Below are 15896 nucleotides of genomic sequence, written 5' to 3'. Positions count from 1 at the left end.
ATAGAACCTGAATAGAAATGGAATCTCCATCTTGCAAGGACAGAGTGAAGTCTATCTAGCCATTTAATATCAGAGCATGTCAAACAGGCTGTAATTAGAACACCTCAAAATTATACATTCTTTACCAGCAGCAGCGTAGCACTCAAGGAAAATGTGTAAAATTCTTTACTACCTTGGAAGAGAGGAAAGAAAATACTTCCTGTTTAAGCTTTCTGACTGAATGCCCACTGATTATTATTAGAGAGGAGACTCTTCTGATAAAGGCATCGAGTCTAATAGTCAGTGGCTTTTAGAAAGTTTTTTTGAGCCATATACCAAACAATCTCTCTCCTGGTTATCAGTAAAAATCAAATTCCATAATAAATGGTTATGGCATAAATATGCATGTGATCGCTAGATTATCTGATTTGGATGGTGTGCATGGAACAGGTTACTGAGCAGTTTTCTTGTCCCCACTTCACTATCAATCAGAATAGATTTGAAATGTAAAAAACATTGCTTCTCTCAGGCACAGCAGAAGCCACCTGCACCTACGGTGGATATAACTGCAAAGATTCAGAAGTTCAGCTCAGTTTGGCTAAACATCCATACGTTTTGAATTTTATCCAAACAGTTTTGCTCTGAAAGTTGGACTGGAAGCCTGTGGTAATATTTCCAGTACCTGCTAGTTTTATTTAGGTTGGAATTGTCATGACAATAACTTTGCCGGTGTGGAATTTTTAAATGATCATTGGATAGCTACAAAGAGAGAAAGTTCAGGATTGGTTTGGTTGGAGTTTTGATGAAGGTTGGTTTGGTTCTTATCTAAATCAGAACTGTCCCTATTTTCACCCTAAATAACATTACATTGTTTCTTCTTTTATAGTGTCCAGCAAGCACACACAGGTTTGTAAAGAAATCAATAAAACATACTCTATATTAGCCCAAAGATAGTCTTTGTCCTTTGTAACACACGCAACCACCTCCTTTTACCTTCCCATACATTCTGAACTCCACTTGTGATGTCTCAAATATTAGAGACAAACTTGAACTAAAACTGAAGCTCTGAACTCCCTTGAAAGTGAAGATCCTAATCCACATCAGTACTGTATAGCTTGGGCCCATCTTTACTGGATGCTTTGCCCTTAGGCAATTATTGTACAGCTTTTGAATAGTTGTAAGACAAGCTGTGACCTAGACCTTAAGAATACACTGAAGAGATTCACTACTCATTGCTTTTTGAAGTAAGACAGTTGAGTCAAGTAGCTCTCCAGTTCTGACTCTAAACTCTGTGCAGAGTGACAATTTTTGTTGATCCAGCAAAAAATATTATGGTCAGCCATACATTAGCACAACTAACAAACATAAGAAACAGGAAAAACAGTTCAGATAAAATATGGGCCCCCGTTTTTTCCAAATCTCAAAATAAACCCCATATTTTTTTGTGGTTCTTAAACATTTAGTCAATTTATTCCACCCTATTGCTTCCTATTTTCTCTCTCTCTCTCATCTTTCAGGGTTCAGCTGCAGGTAGAAGTGCCCAAATACCCCCAAAAATTGTTGTTGCAAAAGGCAAAGTAGAAATAGTAACTGTAGAAAATCTCATGAAAAAGTTTATTCTAATGAGATTACAAACCAATTCTGTAGTCTCAAGAAGTTCAGCTAAACAATCAAGTGCAATCCAAACTCCATACATTATGGGGCCTGAAAAAATACCCCAAAAGATGCCATATTGTCAACTTTGTTTGACTTTGACAGTCGGATTTTCAAATGTACTAAGCATTGGTCTAACTTTGCTCTCATTAAAGTCAATTGGACAACCTCCACTGTTTTCAATGGGAGCAGGATTAAGCCAAAGCTGAGCAGTTTAGAAAATGTCACCCTGGCTTTATAATGCCCTTTGCCTGCAAACATTTACTGCCACCATATCCTAAAAAAATGACCACATGGTTCTCTAAATGGGCACAGCAGTCTGCCTGCACACAACAAGCTGTGGCATCAGGGCCATTGTCACCACACGTGGTATTAAGGATTTGCTAGATCAGGCCCTACAGCGTCTATGTGATTATTAACATTTTGCTGATAAGTTACTTTGCTGGCTACTGAAAAGGAAATTTCATTAATATGAGCATTCCTAAAAGTGACTTTATCCAACACTAGACCTACAGTAAAAAAAAAAAGACAGGATACAGTACAACATGCTAGCACTACAAAAACAAAAGCAAAATAGAACTACAGTAAATTGCTGCTGCATTGGTTTTTAAATTATCTTGACATGTATTCACTGTTACCAAGCCTTCTTAAGTTAAAAGGAGTCATGGAACCATAGAATACTATCAATATTTCATATTTCTCTCAACTAAAGTATTGTAATTATGATACAAAACAAGACTGAAAAGTGTTGCTTACCAGCTTCAACACATTCTGAAGTCAAGCAATACTGTTGCTTAGGATGAAGGTTTATAAGACCTTGGCTAACTGCAAAATGGAAAAACAAATTGGGATAATTTGTACTGCAATGAATTAATTGTTAGCATTTTGAGTCAAACATCATGAACTCTGTAGCTTGAACACCCTGCCATATACATACTACAGAATGTAATTTTTGTACTCTGTCTGAATGCCTCTTGTCTCAATAAATTGCTAAGTAGGTGCTGGGTGGTGTTTAATGGCCTGTTTATGTACAGAAGATCAGACTAGATGATCTGGTGGTCCTTTATGGCCTTAAATTCTATGACTCTATGAAACACGTGCTGCCATTTTATTTTTCATAAGTCTAAAAATAGCAGCATGAAAAAGCAGGCACCTCACCTTCAGACAACATTAAATGGCTAACACTAGGGCATCACTGGTAGAAGGCCAGTGTACCAGAGATGATAGTTCTTGGGCTGACATCAACACATTGTTTATTTACCAGCTTGGAAGATCTCACACCCATTGGTCATTGCAACCTTGTGTAGATTCTCTTGCATCACAACACCGCATTTTTTTTAAAACAAGACCAGTGCGGTAATTTAAAAAATTAACAAAATGGCTTTACAGTGTCCCTAGTAATTTTCAGCTTTTCAGAGGCTTCAGACAGCTGCTGTGCTTTAGCTTCTTTACTTGTTTTCAGACCTTTCCAAGTCTAATATTTCAAAAGGTTATCCACAAAATATATGTGCAGTTCCTCTGGGAGCTAAAGTAATAAATCCTTTGAGTGTTGCTGTCTTGTAGATCTGGTATAACAATGAGGGGGGGAAATGAAAAAAAAATGTTGAAATGTACCAGTTGGTTCTGTTTCTTGTGGTTTGAAAGGGAATCGCTTTTTGTTTCTTCAAAATTTTCTTTAAATATTTTTTAAAACCGTGCAAATTGTTGTTTTTCCTCCTTTCTCTCCTATTCCCTGAGTGCATTACAATGAATAACACCCCCGCAAAGTTGCCGAGGGGGCAGGTTGCATGTTTAGGAGGAATTCATTTTTTTTCCTTTTTCTAGTTTATAACATTTCAAAACTTCTCCAACTTTTGAAAAGATACCGAGAATTTAAAGGGACAACGTTATAAAGTGAAAAAAGAAGCCTAGCCCTTATCCGTTCTGTTGCGCTCAGTGTTAAAAAGGGAAAAGAAGAGGAAGAAGGGGGCTGGGGGAAATCTGATATTTATGAAATCTGAAAACTGTTGGTTTTCAAAAAACAAAACAAAATTTCAATACAAAAACAAAACATTTTGATTTGTTTAGAAATTTCCTGTCAAAAAAAAATTAAAATTTTGAAAAACACATTTTTGTTTTTGATTAAACCCTATTTTTTGAGGGAAATTATTTCAGTTGAAAAGTTTTGACCAGCTCAATTGTCTTGCCATCTGATGTTACCAGAACCGATTATTACATGTAATCACGATTGTATTACCTGTTACACCTATTCTGCATCTACTTCTTAAGGTTATTTCCAGACTTCTAACAAAATAAGTGGTATAAATACCTCAATGTGAGAAGACTTTAAAAGCCACAGAAATAATCTCACTAGCTTTACAGTTTGTGAAGTCCAAAGCTACCAGTGAAGCAGGGGCAAAGGGTATTGAAATCAAACCTTAAATCGCCTTATTCTCTGATCTTGCTGCCAGAGAAGGAATGGGCAGAGTGATCTTTCCTTCCCCTCTGCTCCTACCACCAGAGCAGGAGATTAGGCTGGGCCATAAGTTACTAATTTATATGGGATATGAGGCTCCTGAAGATGTTTAATGGCTGGGTTCTCAAAGTGCCCTGGGCCAAGCTGACTAGGGAAGGACGTGTCCATGGACCCTGGCTGAAATCAGTGTATTTCCATTCTGGAATCTGTTGGCACATTTTATACAGAATCAGAGCCAGAATTTTAAGCTCCCCTCCCCTCACAGAGTCCCCAATGGAAAGTGACAGTGCGGAGGTAACTAGTTGGATGGGATGTTCAGGGCTATGCCAACATTCCTATATATGTCAGATATTCCTGGAAGAGGACTCTATTGGAAGTTTACTGATATACTCTGGTAGCTGTTTCGAGTCTTGCTACAGAACTTGTTTTTTTGTGCAGAAAATACAAACAAGAAACCCCACTAGTCAGAAAGAGACAATTTTTCCAGCTTCTTATTGATTATCAGAGATGCTGAGCCCCCAAAACTCCCAGCAAGGTGAAGGGGAGCTGTGGGTGCTGGTGGTCTTGATCCTGCTCCCAAAGAAGTCAGTGGGAGTATGGACCACTAGGTGCAGGGTGGCCCCTATTATCCTTATATAATTGTCTTTTTAGCATTACATATTTTTGCCTGCATTTTCATGTCTAAACATTGGATAAAGAACTTGCATCTTCAGTGAACTTTAGTGACTTAGGTTATATATTATCTTCAAGTAATAAATACAAAGAAGAAGAAAATAAGCCCTCTTTTTATGATTATTCCTAGCTGTGTGATACTCTATTTTGCACTCAAACTGTGGACCTGATTCTGCCAGAAGTTATGGATGTATGAAGTTTCACACTCATTAAGAGTCCAACTGAATTCCCTGAGACTCCTTGTTTTATATGTGTAGTTGCTCATGTGTAAGTGTTTGCAGGTTCAGGACCAACATACTGTAGCCTGTTGCTTTAAGTTTTTCATATAGATGTTTTTAGCTGACATACAGGAGATTTTAAATAGTGGTTCTCAGTATAGAGTCTAGGGCTAGTATACCTTTCAAACAAGACTATAAAAGAGCTGAGAGAAATAAAATGCATTAACATCCTTAGAGGCCAGATTCACAACTGGTGTAAAGCAGCATAGCTCTGTCAAATTCAAACAAATTACACTGATTTACTCCACATGAGGATCTGACCCTATTGAGCTTTTATGAAATACTGCTTTCCCAGATGGTTTTCATTTAGTAGTAGGCATCTTTGGCACAACCAAATATATTCCACATAATTTTATAGATCTGTGAATGTACTTTAAGCAATATCCCTACAAAATTCGTTCACAATAAACTCCAGATCCTGGAGAGGAAAATATTCCTTCTCCACTCTGTTCAACTGTAGCTAATAAATCTGATGCAAATAGTTTAATTTCAACCACCATGCATTTGATTACCATCTTTCCAAAGAAGATTCCATGATTCATCACAGAAAAACATTAACTGGTATAAAGAAACGTGCAGAACATTTAGTCAAATCCTGATGGTGAGCAAATGAAATGAATAACCACAGGGATTCCATAACGCTCACACTTGAGAGCTCAGGTTTCTGCAAACAGAAACTATTAACCCATATCAGTCAGAATCTTTCAGTAAATCAGCATTATTGATACACATAATTTTACCAGTCTCTCCCTAAACTATAAAAGACCACAATTCTTAATAGAGTACTTTCTACTGAACAGTCACATTCAAATAAAGTATTCAAAGCTGTGGTTGCTGGTGTGGCAGCTCCCAACTATAACAGTTTGTTTTACAAATGGCTTTATTGAAATATTTTCATTTCCATTTAAAATAAAACAGCAGAAGGAGAAAGGATGGTGAATATAGCCAAAACTATGCATAGGTAAGCCATATAGGTAAGCATAGGTAAGCATCCCAGCAAGAAGCAGAAAACCTTGAGAGAGTTTCAATTTTGCTAATGTATAACTTTTAACTTACCTAGAAAAAGTGCAATGCCAAGCACTATAATACCACTTATGAGTACGCCAAGGGCTATCCGAATGGCTTTGCTGGCAGTCCTCTTTGCGACTGGCGCCGAATTCCCCATTGCCTCTCCTTCCATTAGAATTATTTTAGAAAGCACTCTAGAAGAAATCTTGTTTTCTTTTTACTGCTGGTTTGCCAGCATTTCAGCTAGTCACAAACCCTCTTTATAAGCTCTGTCTTTTCTGTCACTTTCTTATTTACAACTTAAAGTTCCTGTCATGAAACATTTCCTAGCCCACACTCTATCTCAAAACGAAAAAAACACACACAAGAAACACTGGCTGTCTTAAATTTTCCTCTGACCAGGACTTGGGATGACAAACAGTGACTACTTTATTTACAGCTCTTGCTGTCTGCAAAGTCTGTATGAACCAATCACTTCATAATCTCTTTTATCTGTTCAGAATATGAATATTTCACAATAGTGCTGAACAGATATTTTAGCTACTCAAACATATAGCGATAAAACCCTTTACTATCAAAACTAAACTTCTAGCAAACATTTTCTAACACTAAAATTGGTGGAGTGGTTTTTCTTGCACCTATTTAAAGAACCTAATTATCTGCTGAACGGAATTCCTTTTTCTTTAATCATCCTTGCTGCATCATTTGTCTTCATCAGAAAAGACATCCTCTCAAGCGTACAAATCCCTTTATAAAGTTTCCTAGGGGGTTTTGGGATATCCTGTAGTATTTTATTTTGGGAACTTTGTATATGATACTATGTGCCAAAAATCATAGTCATGCTCAGTTGCAGTGCAAAGCAGTAATTAAGACAACCTACAGAAGAGTTCTCTCTCTTTTTTTAAATTTCAGACAAGCCATATTCTAGGTCCTGTGGTGCTGCTGTGTATGTTAGTAAAAGACACCGTGATTCTGAACGAAACATTTCTGCTACTATGAGTGGGATAGCAGAGAATATATCCATTTGGGGCAATTGTGGATGGGGGAAGGTTTAGCTACAGGGATTTCCAGTTCCAAGGTTTAAATTTGGACAAAAGTTGCTTTTGATGGTTTCAGAGTAACAGCCGTGTTAGTCTGTATTCGCAAAAAGCAAAGGAGTACTTGTGGCACCTTAGAGACTAACCAATTTATTAGAGCATAAGCTTTCGTGAGCTACAGCTCACTTCCTCAGATGCATCTGAGGAAGTGAGCTGTAGCTCACGAAAGCTTATGCTCTAATAAATTGGTTAGTCTCTAAGGTGCCACAAGTACTCCTTTGCTTTTGATGGTGAGAGTTTTCCAGCTAAATCCCTGTGACATTTATCGTTTCAAGTTGATTTTTTTCCCTCTGATCTGAGGCAACAAGGGAGGGGCCAGAATTTCTTGCCAAACTGTAGAACTGATCCCACCATCCGTACAATTGCAATAATCATTGTACAAAATATTCCTTTTGAGATATGATTTGAAAACTAGTAATTCAGTGATCATTAATATTCTTGCATGATGTATGTATACAATGGATATTAAGAGTTATAGATATATGTTAGAATAATGACTAACGTGTGTTTAAACCAGGCATGTCACATGGAGTTGGTAAACAGGTCTGCCTTAGAAAGGAATTTGTATTTCATTCTCGGACTAGCCCAATCTTCAGGCAAAGACAATGGCGGTCCATTTTAACATATTAGGTAAACGAAGTTATTAAGCTAACAGTTGGGAGAAGAAAGAGCATGGAACCTCCTTCACCACCTGACTCCATGTTGCCTTGCTTACAGCTTGAATGAACTTTTCTTTGAGGTTCACTCACACTCACAAGAATCCATTTCAAAGGTTCACTGATCTATAAAGACAGGGAGTTAGAACCTCAAGTGATAAACAGTTGAATCAACTGATTCCATACAAAATTATTGAATTAGCAAAGTGTACAGAGGAAGGTCTTTTCTGAAAACTAATGACACACTGGTGATTAATATCATTGTGAAATATATGTATTAACACTATGAGGAAATATGGATACTTAATGATATTATGTTTTAAAATCTGTGGCCAAACAGGGAGAAACAAGTTCCCTCCCAGACAGGAATGAAGGCAACTATCTACCTGTCTCTAATGAAATCAAGCAAGGTGTGACCAAAAACAATAGATGCCCCATTTACATAGAAATCAGCAGGGGGATGGGAAGCCCTCAGGAAGAGAAGAACAGCAGGAGGTCACCCTGCCTCTTGAAGCAAGGTCATGGAACTTTGGAAGATATAAGCAAGGACAGAAGACATCTTTGGCATCCATCACTGGGCAGACACACGGGACCAGAGCTCCTGCAAGCTGACAAAGATGAGCCCTTCAACCAATGAGGGTCAGGGGGTGAAGTCTCTGGAAACTGAATGTAGATGAGAAACCTGCTTAGGCACAGATCATTCACTGAGGAAGACAAGGGAAGCCAGCACCTTGTACTTCTGTGGAAGGTCCTGACAGAGGGAAAGTGACCCATGGCTGAGAAGGACGATTGGCATGAGAAACCAGTTTGAATACAGCCTGTACCCTGCTAGATTAAGTTTTAGACGTGTGTTTTCACTTGTATTTGCTTGTAACACTTGCTAACTTTATTCCTTTTACTTGGCATCACTAAACCTATGGCCTATTGTTAATAAATTTGGTTTATTTTACTATAAACCAACTCAGTGCAGTGTTTAAAGGAAATTTACCCCAGTTAAGTTAATAAGCCTTTGTCTCTTTACAAGAACAAACTTTATTTTTTCTCTGAACTGTCCAGGAGAGGACTGGACATTACAGAGCACATGGTTTTGTGAAAACTCAGGACTGGGTGTGGGCTGGGGTCACCTTGCTGGTTGTAACCAAGGCTGCTGGAAGCCAGAGTGGGGCCACAGGGCGGTAGACCAGCTGCTGAGCTCAGAGGGGCTGAACCAGCACTGTCTAGCATACAGACACTTCCGGGTGTGATCTGCATGCTTGTAGGCTGGTTATGAGTGACCCAGGCTGGGAACTACAGCAGCAAACCATTATAAGGCACCCAGGGTTTGAGGGCAAGAAGTGAAAACCCTTCACTAGTCTGGATTGCCCCCTGGCCCCTGTAAAGATGGTGAGTTTTCCAACTATATCCGTGATTAAGTTTATCACTGCAAATTTAATTACTTTTTCTCTTCAGGTCTGCGACAACAAGGGGTGGGCCTGAATTTCTGGCCCAACTGTAGAACTGACAGTCATTTTCAAAAATCTTCCACTCCCAGACTACCTCTCTGCAAGTAAAAAGCTACATGTAAAGTTGCCATGTTCATGCTCTCAACAGCAATATATATATGTTTTACTCTTCAGTTAACTTCCTGGGCCCTGTTCGTCCCCCTTTCCTGGTAAGACCTGTAGGAGGGAACTTAAAAGAAGGAAATCTCAATGAAAGTCTCCCCAGTCATCTTTTTTGAGGCAGGATTTACTGCCTCTCTCTCCTCCCTGGCATGGACTAAGCTAAGAGGGCCAGCCTTAAATAACTGCTTTTTGGAGCAGCTAGTCCTGGACCCACAAGAGGAGATCCTAGAGCACAGGATCTGGTCCACTGGTGAATATAGTGGTAATAGTGACCAAATATAATTAACTTTAACATCCCTGTGGTGGGGGAAACACCACAGCAGCCCAACACTGCAGCATTTAATTTCAGAAAGGGGGACTACATAAAAAATGAGGAAGTTAGTTAAACAGAAATCAAAAGGTGCAGTGCCAAAAGTGAAATCCCTGCAACTTTTTAAAGACACCATAATAGAGGCTCAACTTAAATGTATAACCCAAATTAAAAAACATAGTAAGAGAACCAAAAAGTGCCACCGTGGCTAAACAACAAAGTAAAAGAAGCAGTGAGAGACAAACGGCCATCCCTTAAAAAGTGAAAGTTAAATCCTAGTGAGGAAAATAGAAAGGAGCATAAACTTTAGCAAGTGAAGTGTAAAAATATAATTAGGAAGGCCAAAAAAGAATGAGAAGAACACCTGGCCAAAGACTCAAAAAGTAAAAGCAAATTTTTTTTTAAAGTACACCAGAAGCAGGAAGCCTGCTAAACAACCAGTAGAGCCACTGGACAATCAAGATGCTAAAGGAGCACTCAGGGACAATAAGGCCATTGTGGATAAACTAAATTAATTATTTGCATTGGTCTTCACAGCTGAGGATGTGAAGGAGATTCCCAAACCTGAGCCATTCTTTTTAGGTGACTAACCTGAGGAACTGTCCCAGATTGAGGTGTCATTAAAGGACGTTTTGGAACAAATTGATAAACTAAACAGTAATAAGACACCAAGACAGATGGTATTCACCCAAGAGTTCTGAAGGAACTCAAATGTGAAATTGCAGAACTACTAACCTTAGTTTGTAAACTATCATTTAAATAATTTTCTGTACCAGATGACTGGAGGATAGCTAAAGTGATGACAATTTTAAAAAGGGGCTCCAGAGGTGATCCAGCAATTACAGGCCAATAAGCCTGACTTCAGTACAGGGCAAATTGGTTGAAACTATAGTAAAGAACAAAACTGTCAGACACATAGATGAACATAATTTGTTGGGGAAGAGTCAACATGGTTTTTGTAAAGGGAAATCATGCCTCACCAATCTACTAGAATTCTTTAACAAGCATGTGGACAAGGGGGATCTAGTGGATATAGTGTACTTAGCTTTTCAGCAAGCCTTTGACAAGGATCCTCACCAAAGGCTTTTAAACAAAGTAAGCTGTCATGGGATAAAAGGGAAGGTCCTTACATGGATTGGTAACTGGTTAAAAGATAAGAAACAAAGGGTAGGGATAAATGGTCAGTTTTCAGAATGGAGAAAGGTAAATAGTGGTGTCCCCAGGGGTCTGTACTGGCACTAGTCCTATTCAACATATTCATAAATGATCTGGAAAAAAAGGGTAAACAGTGAGGTGGCAAAATTTGCAGATGATACAAAAGTACTCAAGATAGTTAAGTCCCAAGCAGACCATGAAGAGCTACAAAAGGATCTCACAAAACTGGGTAACTTGGCAACAAAATGGCAGATGAAATTCAATGTTGATAAATGTAAAGTAATGCACTGCACATTGGAAAACATAATTCCAACCATACATATAAAATGATGGGGTCTAAATTAGCTGTTACCACTCAAGAAAGAGATCTTGGAGTCATTGTGAATAGTTCTCTGAAAACATACTTGAATACTACATGCAGATGTGGTTGCCCCATCTCAAACAAGATAGATTGGAACTGGAAAAGGTTCAGAAAAAGGGCAACAAAAATTATTAGGGGTATGGAATGGCTGTGGTATGAGGAGATATTAATAAGACTGGGACTTTTCAGCTTGGAAAAGAGACAAATAAGGAGGAATATGATAGAGGTCTATAAAATCATGACGGATGTGGAGAAAGTAAATTAGGAAGTGTTATTTACTCCTTCTCATAACACAAGAACTGGGGTCACCAAATAAAATTAATAGGCAGCAGGTTTAAAACAAACAAACTGAAGTATTTTTTCACACAATGCACAGTCAACCTGTGGAACTCCTTGCCAAAGGATGTTATGAAGGCCAAAACTATAACAGGGTTCAAAAAATAACTAGATAAGTTCATGGAGGTTAGGTCCATCAATGACTATTAGCCAGGATGGGCAGGGATGGTGTTCCTGGCCTCTGTTTGCCAAAAACTGGGAATGGGCAACAGGGGATGGATCACTTGATGATTACCTGCTCTGTTCATTCCCTCTGGGGCACCTGGCATTGGCCACCATTGGAAGACAGAATACTGGGCTAGATGGACCTTTGGTCTGACCCAATATGGCCGTTCTAATGTTGTCGGATAGAAGTTGCATGTGATGGGATCATATGTGGGGGAGAAATGCCCGACAGGCAAGATGGGCAGTTCTCAATTCCAGGATGTTGCTGTGCATCCTGGCCTCTTTTGGTGTCCGGAGGCCTTGGCCTGTGTGATCATCCAGGTGGACACCCCAACCAGTAAGGGAGGCATCTGTGGTGAGATTAGTGTGAAGTAGTGGGAGGTGCAAATTGGGTATCAACCAGGACCTTGGGTAAGTTGGTTCAGCACATGAGGGACTCAAGGATGATCCAGGGGAGTAGGATGGGCTTGTCTAAGCAGTCTGTTTGTGGTTTGAAGATCAATTTGAGCCATAGTTGGAGGCAGCACATGGGGCATTACAGAGGTGTCACCATGTCGCCAAAGAGGGAAAGACATCAGCAGACGCAGGTGCATGGTCTGTGGCGTAAAGCTGTAATGAGAGAAGAGAATGTGGTACACTGTGAGGAAAGCACAGGCTGCAAGAGAATCCATGTGCATCCCAATAAAGGTGATCCATAGGGTAGGTACAAGGACTGATTTCTTCTCATTGAAACAAATGCCCAGATCAGAGAGGAGATCGAAAAGGGTCTGGATAGCTGAGAGGAGGTGTTTGCATGATGTCAAAATGAGGAGCCAGTCATCCAGGTAGGGAAACATGGAGTGGCCAATGCATCGCATGTGATCTGTGAAGACTTTTGTGGATGGCGGTGGCAATACCAAAGGGCACGGAACTGATCATGAAAGTGACCAACCGTAAAATGGAGAAATTTCCAGTGAGCCAGGCCAATGTCAATGTGGAAATATTCACCTTTCATATTGAGAGCCATGAACCAAGCTCCCTTGGAAAGTGAGGGAATAAGGATAAGGGAGTGACCATCCGGAACTTCAATTTTTGTATGAAGCTGCTGAGTAAACTGGTGGTCCAGAATGGGGCGGCGGCCACCTCCCTTTTTTTGAATAAGGAAATATGGAGAATAAAAGGCACAATCCTGGTAATGCAGGGGGACTTGCTCTGTGGCACCCTTCTGGAGAAGGGAGTCTGCTTCCTCTTAGCTAGGATGATAGGAGGGATCTCCATGGCCAACCTGGGGTGAGCAACGATGGGAGAAAGAGAGAAGTTCTACAGAGTATTCCTGGTGAATGATGTCCAGCACCTAGTAGTCTGTGGTGATCTTGCACCAATTGTGGGAGAATAGGACAAGACAAGTCCCAGAATATGACCTGGGGCACCATGGAAGGGATAGACTGTTTGCTATTCTCAGTGGAGGAGTCAAAATTGCTGCTTAGCTTGACACTGCAGCAGGGTCGATGGAGTGGAGGTGGTAGCAGCAGAGTATCAGGACCACCAAGTACACTGATGACGTCGGGACAGCTCCTGTTGTCTTTGAATAGGGGTATAGGGAGTCAGGGCAGGGGCAAAAGGATGACTTCTGCTGCCTCCAGGTCAGAGCCAGGGTGCAAATGCCAAACGACCGTAGAGTGGCATGAGAATCCTTGAGTGAATGGAGGGATTCATCCATTTTGTCACTGAAAAGTTTTTGGTTATCAAAGGGAAGGTCTTCAAGAGCAATCTGGACCTCCTTAGGGAACCCAGATGATTGGAGCCAGGAGTCTCACTGGAGTATAAAGCCGATCACCAGTGAGCATGATTAAGAGTCAGCCACATCTACTGCTGCCTGGAGGCTCACCTTGGTGAACAGTTTGCCTCCAGCAGCATCTGAAAGACTTGTCGCTTGTCTGGCAGTAGAAGAGCCTGAAACTCCAAGAGCTTAGAGCAGGTGAGAAAGTTGTATTTTGCCAACAGAACCTGGTAGCTGGCAATACAGAACTGGATTCCCACAGAAAAGTAGAGTTTTCTACCCAAAAGGTCCAACTGTTTTTGCTGCCCTGTCTGGAAGAATGGACTTGAGGTGGTGTTGGCGAGAGTGTTTGGTCACCGAATGGATGACCAGCAAGTTGGATGGTGGGTGCGTGAAAAGGAAGACTGTGCCCTTAGATGGGACAAAGTATCAACTCTCTGTGCACTTAGGAGTAGGGGCACAGGAGGCTGGTGTATGCCAGACTGATTGCGCTGGTTGCAGGATGGCCTTATGGATGGGGAGAGCAGTCTGGGAGGATCCTGGCACATGCAGAATATCCAGGAGCTGGTTTTGTGGATCCTGGACCTCTTCCACCATGAGGCTGAAGTCCGTGGCCACTCGCTGAAGCAGATCATGGTATTATTTGGTTGTCAGGAAGGGAGAGGGAGGGTGGAGTCAGTGCCTCATCCAGGACAATGAGGCTCCGGTAGGGACTGATGGTATGAACTGCACTAACAGAGCAGGGCATGGTGCAGGCAAGGGATGGTTGGTAAGATGCCACTGGCAGAACCCCATAGTCCAAGTAAGGCCAATAGAGCCAAGCATATGAGTCGCCAGGCATCGGCAGACCCCGGGAATATCTGAACCACTGCTTGGTGGCAGGATTGTATGTCGGAGGATAAGGTGGTTGGCACTTGGGATCCAGGCTGTGAGATTGGGCAAGTGAAAAGGAGGAATCCAGGTCTGAGAAGCACTCGGACTTAGAGGGTGGTCCAGGATGGGTGGAGCTAATAGTGCAAGGTGGGCAGAAGAAGTGCGCTGCTCAGAGTGGAGCAGGGGAAATTCATCTGCCAAAGAAGGCAGGACCCACGTGTCCAGGGGACTAGAGAGCTGTAGAGAACCTGAGTGTAGGAGCAACAGCTCCTCAGTAGGCATCAGTGGTTCCAGGCATCCAGGGAGTCACACGTGGTAGTCTGGAGAGGCCTGGTGGCATCGATGGTGCTGGTGGTGACAATAGTGCCAGACCGGGAACTATGGCTTAAGGAGGCACCAGTGCTTAGCATTGGTGCTTCACCTTGTGCTCTGTCCAGGGTTTCTTGGGAGCCAGAGCAGTCAGGTCAATGCACAACTTCACACCCAATCTGGCTCGACTCAGGGAGGCAACGCTGCATTTCGGGGTGGTCCACTGTAGGTAGCGGCCCTTATGCCCATATCCGTGAGTCTTATGCTCACAGTGGGGCTTCACAGGCTGCAGCAGTCCTATATACAACTATAAACAACTATATACAAAATGGACAATCAGCTCTCTTACTAAGCTAAAAGCACAGAGGTACAGTGGTTCCAACTCTGGCCATGTGGCAGTTAAGAGGGAACTGGAGCGGTGTCTCATAGCTTCGGATGCAAATTCGCGGACGATGTCATGACGCATGTGAGGGTCAATGGACGCTACTGCAAAACTGTTCCAGTTCTGGCGCACGGCACACATGTGCACCACAGTTAGAGTCCATATGGGGACCATCACTTGCAGAAGAACCGTGAATACAAAGAAGTTGCACTATACATTTTTTAAAATAATACATCCAGATGATCTTTGTTAGCATTAAAAAAATGTTATTACGCAATCATACAGCTGTGCAAACTTAGCTGACCATGTGCTCCAGGAACACAGTTTTTCTCTCCGTAGTTTAATGTCCTTTTATCTCTCTCCCCCTCACCCTTCCATATGCTGCTGATATGGTAAAAAAATAAAGAATAAGGGGGAAAAGGTAATTTAAAACTATCTCCTTCCTTGTTGAGCCGTGATAATGCCATTTTTGTGGAGGGTGGGGGAGCTGACTGGGTGGAGGGTGAAAGAAAAATAAGCACCATAATGGGGATGTCCGGCAGGACACAGCAAGATTACATGAAGTTTTGTGTATTCATATTACTATAAAAAGGAATGGAGAGTTTGTACAGTTTTCAGCGTGGCCTTTGCATTGAGCACTGGAGGGGATGGGGATGGGGTAGTTTGAAAGTCCAGGAGGAGGAGGAGGAGAAAGTGAGACTGACATGGGGGGTGTCCTTTCAGTTCCTGGGCCTGCTCTCCCTGGCAAAAAAAAAAAAAAAAAACAGTGGAGGGCAAGCCGCAGAAAAATTGCCTCTCCACCCTTAGGTGAGCCTTGCTGGTACACAGGGGGAATCAAGTGGCA

The 15896-nt window shown here is 41.4% G+C and overlaps 1 protein-coding gene across 1 annotated transcript in view; it reads right to left on the bottom strand.

The window, feature by feature from the left end:
- Positions 1-6491, bottom strand: part of PHEX (phosphate regulating endopeptidase X-linked) — a 141112-nt gene extending 134621 nt beyond the window's left edge. Inside the window, exons 1-2 of the mRNA XM_073328113.2 lie at positions 6094-6491; positions 2389-2457 (exon numbers count right to left, since the gene is read on the bottom strand). Coding sequence (XP_073184214.1) covers positions 2389-2457; positions 6094-6217 — 193 coding nt within the window. The 5' untranslated portion in view covers positions 6218-6491. The remainder of the gene's footprint in view (positions 1-2388; positions 2458-6093) is intronic.
- Between the last annotated feature and the right edge of the window lie 9405 nt (positions 6492-15896).

The sequence above is a fragment of the Lepidochelys kempii genome, chromosome 1 (assembly GCF_965140285.1).
Source record: "Lepidochelys kempii isolate rLepKem1 chromosome 1, rLepKem1.hap1, whole genome shotgun sequence".
NCBI classification, from domain to species: Eukaryota; Metazoa; Chordata; order Testudines; family Cheloniidae; genus Lepidochelys; species Lepidochelys kempii.
The sequence above is the reverse complement of the archived record's forward strand: the minus strand, read 5'-3'. Positions and strand labels throughout refer to the sequence as shown.